Source organism: Hyposmocoma kahamanoa, unplaced genomic scaffold, assembly GCF_003589595.1.
Source record: "Hyposmocoma kahamanoa isolate Upper Pololo Valley unplaced genomic scaffold, ASM358959v1 244, whole genome shotgun sequence".
Lineage (NCBI taxonomy): Eukaryota > Metazoa > Arthropoda > Insecta > Lepidoptera > Cosmopterigidae > Hyposmocoma > Hyposmocoma kahamanoa.
In genome coordinates, this window is record NW_020653761.1 from 108,134 (window position 1) to 120,551 (window position 12,418).

Sequence of the window (12,418 nt, forward strand, 5' to 3'; positions counted from 1 at the left end):
TTAACCAAACTGAAGTGCACTCGGTTCCCGCCATTGCCGTTGACGTTACTGCCGTCTCGATAGTGTCAAAACAAAAAGTTAGCAAAGGCAAAGCAGTGTTACCACAATACAAAAAATGGGTGAAGTTCGTTTACTCACCAAATGATTGATTATCGCGTGATTCGCGACAACTTCTCTTTGGCATAGCTTTCAAGAAAATGGAATCTAACAGATATGGTTGAAATACAACAACGCTATGATAAGTATCTCATTTCCACTACATCGGGAAGTATGCCTTACATTTTTACAATTGTGAGATCTTGTTACTCGTAATCTATTACGCCTCCGTATATAATTACCTCCATACGAAAGCGTGCGGACGCTTCGGGCTTCGCCCTCCGCGGGCCTCGGCCTGCGGCCTCGGCACTTAGGACATTGAATAAAAAAAATTGAAATAGGTCGATTCCCGATTTATCCCATTTTAAGAAACGAATATTTCTAAGTTGGTTTTGGTCTGAGTATTCTGGGTTATCGTTAATTTGGTATTCAGAACATACTTATTTATTATGTATAATAGCTAAATTCTCGTAATAAACCATTTATGAATATTATAAAATCTAAATTAAAAGACTTGGATACAATTCATCGAAATGTGGGACAATTTTACGAAAATAAGAGGAATTGCTACAGAATTGTTTGGAATTCTGTAAATGAACTGCTTTTAGCAGAATTGCACGATTTGGCCTTTTAGGCCCCCAGGACAACGATGAACCAATTATAAATGAACCAAAATAATCTAAACAATCACAAACTCTTAAAAATTTGAATCGATTTCTCGATTACCGATATGATTAGTTCACATCCCTATTCGCGTCACAATGACAAGTGTCAAATTTGGTCTTTTATTTGGTGAGACTATAATCACAATGGCAATAATGTTAAGATAGATCTATGAAAGTTTACGTACAATGTGTTAGGTCATTGTGAGAGTGGAACCTGTATTAGGATACCCTCATCATCAACCTATATATACGTTCTACTGCTGGGCACGGGTCTCATCTCAGGTGAAGATTTAGGCCATGGTCCGCCACTGTGGATAGGGAATTCACTCATATCGAGAGGGTTATGAACCTTCTTCTTCTAGTTTTCATCACGACGTTTTCCTTCACCAAAGAGCTCATAATAAATTTCAAATTAAATTTCGCACATAAATCCGAAAGGCGGTAGGTCAAACCATTAGGCCACCACGGCTTTACCTATTAATAGATATGATAGACACTTAGGGTCGTATTCTAGAACTCTACTCAATGCTCAAGTCAGGACTTGAGTATGATTCAAAGCACTAGAAATCATACTCAAGTCCTTGCCATTAGAGTCGTATTTCCAGTGCTTGAAATCATACTCAAGTCTGCTCAAATCCTGACCTGAGCATTGAGTAGAGTTCTGGAATACGATCCTTAGACGTTATCAATTAGTAGATATTAAATTTTTATTGAATTGATATTCAATTATTTTTTGTGAAATTACTCCACTAGGTTGTTAAATTATTTTTTGTTATTAATACAAAGATCGAACACTTAGAAAAAATTCGTTTGATCCGGCCGGATTCAAACCGACGTCTCCTAGCAAATCGTGCCAGACGCTATGCCAACTAAGCCACGGAACGAACCAGCGGACCTCACGAATTTTTCTATGTGCTTGTTGACGGATCTTTGTATTTGGCTTTCAACGACTTTTTAGTCGTAGCGCCATCTATGGAATCTATTAATAGATAGGTAGATGACGACAATGCATTATTTTACTAGTGTTCCGCTAAATAGAGCCGGTGTGTGTATAGTCTGTTTTTATGAAGACGGAGCAAAATGACAGTTCATTGCGCAAGTTGCCCGTTTGCGAGCAGCCAGTGAGAAATATTATATCGACTATCGACTATCGACTGAACATTCTGCCCTCGTAACGAAAAAAGGCACAACTATGCGTACTTTATACAGCAGTTATGCCTTTTTTCGTTCTGAGCAGTATTGGTTACGTATAAGAAATGAATAGCCGAACTTATTTGAATTATCTCGAACCATCCAATGACTGAGCACAAATTAATTTAAATCTTAAATTTTTGTTAAGTTCATTCATAGCACAGTGTATTTAGAACTATGTTTATGAAAAATATAAAAGACAGAGGAGACATTTTAAAGTTTTTCATTTCAATTTAATACAGATAATCAAATCCGGCTATTCTTGTTAAAATGTGTATGAATAAAAATTGCTCTCGGTGCTAGTAGGCCAACTGTCAAAATAAGAATAAAGAAGGCAATAACAGCGCAGCGGTCAGCCGGCGCACTGCGCGTACAATATAATAACGCGTTCAGAATGCTGCTGGGTCCGCCACGGTTCTGCAGTGCTTTCGGTATATTCGCGGAGACGGCAACGGATGGTTTCCATGCGATCCTGCGCAAGCGTACTGCGTCGCTGTTGAGCCGCCTGCGTAGATCATCTAACAGCATCCTGAACGTTTTTACTGACCGGTGGTACTCTCCGCTGCTACACCAGTGGATGTGCTTGCATGCGGACAAGCACATAGGTGGATAGTGGTAACGGTTCAGACCCGTGACTCTTAAATTTTCAATAATATGTAATTTTAATTTAATTTAATGTATTGTATTTTATAATGTTTTTATTTTATTTCATTTCATTTTTATGACTCGTGTACTGCACTATGCTGTAATATTGGCGAAATAAAATATTTTAAATAAATAATTTGAATTTGAATAACGCAATTAGTAATCACTATTTAAAATTTTATGGAACTGGCAACCCTACAAATGTCATTTTGCTCAGGCTTCAAAAAAGATAGACTATAGTTTCTACGTGAAGAACAAGTTACAATGGCGACGTTGACTACTCACTCGGTCCTCAGGCGAAAGTGGAGATTAAGGCGGAGCCGCTGGTGCTGGTGGCGTTCGCGCAGCATTCGACGGTGCTGAACCGAGCGCGCGTGGGCGGCTGCGGGCGCGTGCCGGCCGAGTGGCGCGGCGCGCACCTGCCGGCCGGCCGCGGCGCGCAGCCGCACGTCTCCTCCTGCGGACACGCGCTGCACGCGCGCTGCTGGCGCAAGTACGTCGACAGCGTGATGGACAAGGAGAACCGCAGGTATCGGCAGGCGCATTTTTAACCGACTTAAAAAAAGGGGGTTCTCAATTCGACTTATATATTTTTTATTGTATGCATGTTACGCTAGTACCTCTGCATGGCAGTTCGGCATGGTAATCTTTATGCCATAGAGGATGTTACTGGCAGGCAGACATGTACTGAGATTATTATGATAGCGAGTGACGAAAATATAGAATAGATATAACAAAAACGAACTTCGATGTACTTTCGTTTCTTTGGCCGCCTTTTAAACCATAAACGTAAATTAAGTCCGTTCCGCCCGTTTTTAATTTTCGCAATGAAAGATGATGCTAGTGAGCAGCTGGCTGTATGAAATTTTTCCTTTAGTTTGTTTATTGGCTGAGATCCATCGGGAAGCTATAGTACTCCGTATTATCGAGGATAGATTACAGCTTGTTTATTATTAAATGTTTTGAAATTTTGAATACGTGGTGTTATATGCGCGTTGTTTAATGATAATACGTGGAAAATTTTAGGCAAGCCGGATTGAAAAGAGTCATATGAACGCCTCGCGTCGTAGTACTCTGCAATACTGCGTTATTATATAAAGGCAGTGACATATTTACATATACTATTAAATTACCCCACTTGACCTTGTGCATAGTAGATAGCGCCATATTGCCTCTACAATGACATCTCTAGTTCCTGCAAATAAAAGAAAAGGCTTTAGGAAACTAACGACATTAAATTTATCATTAATGTAGATTTACATATTTTTTGTATTGCCTGTATTTTTATTAAACAAAATCTAAGCAACTCTAATATTTAGTCTCAGATATACTAAAAACACAAGGAATAAAATAAAAATATGGCGACCAAGCAAGCCTTAATTAGGAATTTTACAGTAACACAAAGTTTGTATTAGCACTCAAATTACTTAGTAAATTAGTATAAAGTTACTCAATACTATTAGAAATAGTTACAATATTATTTACTTGATAATATAAAATGTTAAATTTAACTAACGTATGTTATATCTTTAACTTCGGTTTTTTTTATTAAAATCTAATTATTATTTATGCTATTGTATGAAGTTAACTCTAAATAAATGCTACATCAAAAGTAAAATTTACGATCTAATAATTGGATACTGTAATGTATTACATATTCATTTTGCTACATTTTTCAGCGAATAAATACTTTCATTCAAATAGTGACCCCCTGCTTGTACTTCACAGACCATATCGCCTCCGGCAACCGGCAGCTTTCGATGTAGAAAAGAAAGAATATCTCTGTCCACTGTGCGAACGACTTTGCAATACAGCGTTACCCCTCCTCCCGGGACCGTCTTTACCAACAGGCGTCCCCCCGCCCCTTACCGAAGACACGTTTGATGAATCCGTCAATTTAATACTCAAGTTGAAACACCAAGTATGTTCGGAACAAGTACATATTTGTACTGAGTACTGCGAAGAATTGCTCTGCCAAGCAAGAGCAAGAAGTGTTGGTGCGATGTCATCGGACATGGAAGACGAGTCGGCTGACGAGTGCGAAGTCTACGTCTCTACGCATTCGGAGAATTTGTTGACTCCCGATTTCTTGGCTCATTTTGAAGGAGAAATTCCGAGTTTTAATGATACTACTAAATCACTTATTGAGGACTTTGCTTCGGTGAGTTCAAGATATTTTATGCTGTCTTATTTTAGGCTATAGACTATCTGAAATTACAAACGTTAAATTACGCCAAAATTTATTTTATCGCGTCAAGTGAAAATATATAATTTTATTGTTCAGAATTTTAACTCACCATTGAAATTGCTCACTCTCGATTTCGTCCACGTAATTACTGTAGCTCTATACCTCTGTTGTTTGCACATCATTCAAATCAGACAAACTTTTATTTGTAAATTTGGAATCATGGACTCTGGTACTAGCTCAAAATGGGGCAACACAAGGTATAGGTAATAAATTAGCTAATTTATTTAATTTACAGATTCTCCCCTGCATTTGTGGACTCTCCGAATCAGGCGGCATGATCTCCGTAGCCGCTTTATATCGAGCCACATCCTACACAATAATAAGTACAAACACTGTTCTCCAAGCAGAAAAACGTCCCATACTCGGCGACCATCTCCCTGCCCGACATAGAGACGCCTTACAAGCCTTAATACGCCTCGCTGCCGCTGTTCCTTCAATATGGTCCACACCAAAGCACTTATCGCACCACGCTTTGTCCACTTTAAACGTCTTAGAGAACACCACGCCTTTAAGCCATGATGCTTTCGGTACTGTGGTTACGTTAGTGCTGACAGCGCCATCTCTATTCTGCAAAGTGGCCGGCCCCGCAAGACCTAACCATCTGGCAAGACAAATGACCCTGCAGAGTTTCAGAGCCGATATAGTACGAGCTCTTATTGTCACTGATGTATCGAATTGTAAATCTGAAGCAATGGAGGAGGAAGACTTGAAACCGAGACCTGATTTAGAAAATCTTTTACCTTTTATGAAAGAATTACGCAAAGGGAATTTGGATATAGAAGGGTTGAACCCTAGTGAAGTGTGGGACAGGGTGAAGAAACAATGCCACAGTTTCTTGAGATGCTGTTGTCTCTTCTTTCACTTTTTGAGTGATATTATTCCGCCCACAGAATTGACTGTTGTCGATGGTGACACATGGGAAGTCATGTGTGGGTATCTCAACTTACCATGCACGTTTAAAGAGTTGATAGATACACCAAACGTGAGGAAGAAAGCTCTGGAATGGTCCAATATGTCGACAGAATATTTTAACGGTGATATGCTCCCGCATGTGGTCACGGAACCTGATGAACCGCCAAAGTTAATGCCTCTGCCGGATGATTTTTCGGAACTCATGAATGTGGTTTCGGAATTTTCGTGTCCGAATTCGGAAAGGGAGGACAGTAAATACCCGACAATGTGCTTAGTGTGTGGACAGATATTGTGTTCGCAGAGTTATTGTTGTCAAACTGAGATACGAAAGGTAAGTCTTTTGATAATTGTTTCTGTTGTGTTTTCATGTTTCAAATATCCAGCTTAAAAGTAGTGACTATCAGTATGCAAGATATAACAGTTTATTGCAAGATATAACTATAAATAAATTAATATTAAGTATGACTTATCATGATGAATACCTTAGTCTACAAAATTAGAGTGGCAGACTATTTCCCTTTCCGGTGCGATATTTTGCCCATCTTATAATTTCGCATCATCGCGGAAGTCCGCAAGACACCGGCGCTATATTTTCTTCTCATTAATAATAATAATACACACACTCAACATAGCCCCTCACTAGGGAAATCCTGTGTCGCGAGTGTTATGGACACACACATAGACAACCACAAATTACACCCAAACTCACGAGAGAAATAAATATAGGCCATACAAATATTTCTCCCTGCTCGGGAATCGTACCTGGGACCTCAGCGTGGCAGTCATGATAACTGTTCGGCCACGGAGCCAGTTTCTGTTCCGACACAAAAACATTTATCTGTTAAAAATGTATTTTTGTTATTTTCAATTCAGGTTGATCAATCTTTTATCGGCCTGGAACCGGTCGCATGACGGAGGAGATCACAAATAGATCAAACTGTGTGTGTGCTTGCAGAGTGGGCGTGGGGGTGGCACGGAGCACGTAGGCGCGGTGGTGGCACACGCCATCCAGTGCGGCGCGGGCACCGGCGTCTTTATGCGCGTGCGCGACTGCGAGCTGCTGCTGCTGGCCGCGCCCGCCAGAGGCGCCATGCTGCCCGCTCCCTACCTCGACAGCTACGGGGAGACCGATCAGGTGAAGCTATACACCGTCCTTTCAGATTATTCTGTCTGTGCATAGAACAATACGATGCTGGTTTTATAAACCCCGTTAATCAAAATGTATGTATGGAATGTCATTTATTCCTTTGCAGTGGACTAATGGATAACAGAAATCCACAGTCTTGTGACTCATACTTGTTCACTCTTCTCAGGGTAGTCTGCCTTACGTAGAGTTAATAAATAAGTATAATAAATATCTTTCTTTATTTACCTGTACAATACAAAACAACATTGCTTTCTCTGACTCATTTTCAATTGCTTCACAAGAACAAATCGTTTTCGTTTTAGTCATATATGTATCATACTTGTGGGCACAGGTTATCGAGGGCGACAATGACGAACGTGTTCTTTCCACAGGGTCTCCGTCGTGGCAACCCACTACACCTCTGTCCTGAAAGATACGAGAATCTTCGCATGTTGTGGTTATCACACGGTTTGCATGAACGTATCGCACGCGCTCTTGATACGAACATGCTTGTCAACACGCAGTGGCAGAACATGTGAAATGATAAATTACATTCGACATTTGCAACGTCATGAAAGAGATGTATAAAACCGTGCAACTGTTGTACAATGTCTTGTAAAAGTTGCACAAAGCCTTGTAAAAGTTGTACGACGTCTTACAAAGCGTATGCAAAATACTGTAAAAGTATAGAAGTGTGTTGCAAAAATTATGCTATGTCGTGCAATCATTCAAAATAGTCCAAATAACAGAAATAGATTAGATAGACATTGTCTTTTAACCAGATTTAAAAAACTGGTTTTTATGTTGCAATCTTAAAAATAAATTAATTACATTCGTACATTTGCAAGTGCGGCTGCATCTTTCTAAGAAATGTATGAATGAAAACGTGACATCTGTATACTCACTCTTATGAATTGTTAAACGTTTCAGTTTGGGTACGCCCTTGATGATTAGGCACCGTCACTAATACCATTCAATAAAGTCATACACTACTCAAAACAATAACCCTAGCTATTGTGTTGTATATTTGTCTAGTATTTTCGGGAGTTATTTGAACAATAAAGATAATCTGTTGTCTAGTTTAAACTGTGTCAAAACATAAATTTCTATGTTACGTTCCGTCTATGTTTAAAAATCTAGTTGGAGTCCCTAGTGTAACGCTCATTAAAAGACGCGAAGTCTATCAAATTTCAAATCGTATATAGCTTTTATTTTAACTAAAAGGAGTGAGTAGAGAGTTTAAAACAAGTAGGAGAAAAAATTCCCGTTCTTATAGTTTACATGCCTGATGAGATAGATAATTTAAAATTTATGCACAGTTCATCAAATACATAATGTACGTTAACACTTGTGGTTTAAAGTCAGATTTTGTAATAAGACTAACGGAAAATCCAAAGTATAAAGTTGACTACAAAGTTTAAATAAAGGATGCAGAATTTTAAAGAACCAAATTATAAAAACCAATACCGCCACCACCATAAAAATACCGTCAATGTAAAGGTGACAAGCCAGCTGCCTACAACAATAACTGCCTCTGTGGCCGAACGTTTACCATGCCGGACTGCCACGCAGAGGTCGCAGGTTCGATTCCCGGGCCGGGAGAAATATTTGTATGGCCTACATTTATTTCTCTCGTAAGTTTGGGTGTAATTTGTGGTTGTCTATGTGTATGTCCATGGCACCCGCGACACAGAGTTTCCCTAGCGCGGGTCCATGTAGAGCGAGTGCGTTATAAAAAAAAACAATTTATTGCCTCACAAGCTATTGCTCCCATAATGGTGGCTCTAACTGCAGTAGCTTTAATGATCATGTGGATAACCACACATAACACTCAGCCAGATACATCAGCTGAGTATCAGCGTAATACAAACGCCAGATTCATACATTGATATAGTATATATCATAATATAGTCTTTATGTATAGTATATAGTCCTGTTCAGTGTTGTCGTCTAAACCATACTTTTAATTATTTTTTTTAAAGTTTAATTTGTGTCGAAAGTTATCTATGAAATTTTTGACACAGCTTTTTATTATGTATATAAACAAGTTGTTATAGTTAAACATAATTTTAAAAGACGTTAACTAGCTAAACATAATTTTGAAAAACAATAAAAATTGTGACTCCCAGGACTGACTAGACATTTGCAGAATTCTCCAAGAGAAGCCAGAACTTAAAAAGTGATCTATGAAACAATTCTGATTCAACGTGAATTTGTAGAAACAGTGGTTTATACGGCAACACATCGACACCTCCTACGTAAAGTATCGTATGTCGAAATTGCCAAGTTTACAGGGGAGCGTTTTAAAGTTCTCCGTTTTGTTTGGCAAAACCTCATTACTGACATAAAGTGATCATCTAGTAAGTAGATCATCTAACCGATATCTAGGATTTTACAATACTCTATGTGAGTAACAAGCTTTGCCGAATAAAACTGAGAAATGCTAAAGTCACGTGTTATGCTCATTGCAGTGAATTGAGAACTTTAAAACGCTTCCTTGTAAACTTGGCAATTTCGACATACGATACTTTACGTAGAAGGGGTCGACATAATCGGAAAATATTAACGACATCATGTTATTTTTCGACTTACAAGGTTATAATAATACCCGGGCGTTAGAAACGAGGGTCGCATCCAATTAAGCAATCTTGGTACGAGTTACAAAAGCCGTGGATGTATCGTTCCTCTCCTAACTGTCGTTGCCAATTTGTTTAGGGCAATGTGGAAACACTATTTTAATTCAAAATCGTAATGTTTTTATTTTCATAATATTCATCTTTTTTTTTGTGAAAATACTCCAGTAGTTTGTTATTATTGATACAAAGGTCGAACAAACACAAAGACAAATTCCTTCAACCCGTCTGGTTGGAGTCAGGTCGATAGAATTTTTCTTAGGTATTCGATTTTTATATGAATAATAATGCGAAAACATATTTACTACTTTACATCTGTAGCTGTAGGGTACGGGCTACAGCTATCTCATTCTAGCAGGGTAATTTTCAGATTAGTTTTTTCTACCTGATACCGGTGGCAATTTCATTTAAGTATTCGAGTAAATTATCGTTAAATAACATTTCGGGTTACTACACTCGAATATTAAACAATACTGTCATAGTAATATTTTTTTTATAATACTAAGGTGACGGGACAAACAAGTCGTGCGTCTGGGGATAAGCGACACGCCTATCCGTAACGGTTGCAGTGCCACTCAGATCTTTAAATCGCAAAAATTTTAGGGTCGCTACCACTGCGCTCGTCACCCTGAGACATAAGTTAACATGTCTCTTGTGCCTTTAATTTCACCAGGACCCTTACCCTTTCAAACCGGAACGCAGATTACTGCGTTCCGGTTTGGAGTGGCAGTACGTCTCTGGACGAACTCTTTCACAAGGAGCTCTACTGCGACTAAAATATTCTACAATAATCCCTAATATTCTGCAATGTTACAATTAAATAATAGAAAACGCCACCGTAATTAGATAGAGAAAACTAATCTCAAAATTACCCATCAATGAGTTACATTCACGTATAACAAAAAGGGAAACATATAATGGAGAATGTTAGCATTTGAAAACTAAATAAGATCCGTACGCCTTACTTTGTTATGAGTAGTGGTCGGATAATCGAATGTTTATTTACCAACAATTCGGTTACTCACTAACATGGAATGCGCGTTTGTATCGAAAAATATCCCGCCACACCGGGGTTGACGAAGCTATTAAATATAAAAAGAAAGAAAGATTGAAAGAAATAAAATGTTTAAATGTTATTTATAATTTTATGTAACATTTAAACTAACTTTTATCAAATATAGAAAATATAAAATATAAAAACTTCGGACATTAAGAAAAAAATTGTAAATTTAATATTTTTTCACCGAAATCATCGTTCAAGTTCCAATTTGACACTAAGGGTTATATTCTAGAACTCCACTCAATGCTCAAGTCAGGATTTGATTATGGTTTAAAGCACTCGAAATCATACTCAAGTCCCTGCCATTAGGGACGTATTTCCAGTGCTTGTGTTTCAATGCAATCCTAACTTGAGCATTGAGTAGAGTTCTAGAATACGACCCTGAGATTCAGTTGTCATATTTCTGTCACTCTCAGACCTTTAAGACTTATAGTGAGCCAAAGTGGCGCGACTGAAGTGCGTCTATAAGCGTCTATTTTGAAGGCGCCCTAAGAAGCCGCTGCCATATTTTCATTTAATAATTAATTTAAAAAAACTGAACTAGGTATAAAATGATACAAATATACCGATCACCAATAATGTCAACGTTTTTGTCACGTTAGTTTGATACGTCAGAGAGGAAAGGAACGATATGATAGGTATGCGAAAATCATGTAGTGTGTACCCACTGACTTATCTGTGATATATATGGTGTTGCTTGGTCCTGTAACCATAGTAACTTCGACGTGGTAACTTTTGTTCCCTTTTTGCACACTTTTTGTGATTATCACAGATAAGTTGGTCGCACAAGGTAATTGACTTAGTCTAAATGTATATTCACTCATGGATTTATAAAACGATGCTAAATAATTAGATAGACCATCTTTAGAATTGTTTAGTGGCTGTGGATTTACTGAATAATCGATTATTTCTCGTTATAATTAAATATTAAATGCGTGTAGAGTTGCGAACACGAGCGTGTAGCTGTTTATGTTACGGTTTTTGCCTAGAAAAGGCATGAAATTTAAAAACCAATGTTGGCGTGGTTGTTTGCTCTGAAATATGTTGCTTTTTGCCGTAGTCGGGTAAATACAAATTGTAAAAACAGTAGTACGAGTAGTAGAACGAGTAACGCTACTCATTATCTAAAACTTTCTGCATTTGCAAGAACATTTACAATGTATACGAACAGATGAGAATGTTTACGTACTAAAATTAATAATTTGGGGTGGTATAAAAATATATATTAACTCGGCATAAATATGTCATGAGTGATTAGCGATTTTTGATGATGACAAAATGTTTTTAGATACACTTTCCGCTTTCCGCTCTTATCCGCCGCTCTATACGCACCCCTTAATGTTAGGTAGATATCTCAATAACGAGCTTAAACTTGTTTATCATAAAATTTGTGTTCGTGCAATTTTTATCATAGTTACTTATTACATACTAATTATTTAATTGAAATGTGTGTTGTTTTCCTAATATTAAAATTTTAGAATAGTTCTAGATATCAATGGGTTTGGAAATTAGACCTCTAATAAAAAATCCTCGTTTTATTTGTTTTTTTTTTTGTTTTATTTGAATATATTATAAAATGTTGGCTGGCTGTATTGCTTCATCGAACCTCTCAAAATAAGCTCTTACTACTACCAAATTTACTCGAAATTGTTACGGACAAAACGCACCCTAAAAACAATCAATTAACATTACTCTAATAAACTTTTCGACGAAACGACACATACGGTCAAAAAGCGAGACAATATTAAAAAACGCACAACTCGTTTTGATTTCCAAATCCATGCAATATAATTAATTAATAGTATAACATAAGTTGCAACGAATATCTTAATCACAAAGGTA

At 37.7% G+C, this 12,418-nt stretch overlaps 1 protein-coding gene across 1 annotated transcript in view; it reads left to right on the forward strand.

Moving 5' to 3' along the window:
* The window catches only part of LOC113228848 (E3 ubiquitin-protein ligase UBR1), a 58,067-nt gene extending 49,633 nt beyond the window's left edge, over positions 1 to 8,434 (forward strand). The window contains exons 23-27 of the mRNA XM_026462265.1: positions 2,894 to 3,126; positions 4,326 to 4,758; positions 5,081 to 6,088; positions 6,713 to 6,892; positions 7,276 to 8,434. Coding sequence (XP_026318050.1) covers positions 2,894 to 3,126; positions 4,326 to 4,758; positions 5,081 to 6,088; positions 6,713 to 6,892; positions 7,276 to 7,422 — 2,001 coding nt within the window. The 3' untranslated portion in view covers positions 7,423 to 8,434. The remainder of the gene's footprint in view (positions 1 to 2,893; positions 3,127 to 4,325; positions 4,759 to 5,080; positions 6,089 to 6,712; positions 6,893 to 7,275) is intronic.
* The last annotated feature ends 3,984 nt before the right edge of the window (positions 8,435 to 12,418 follow it).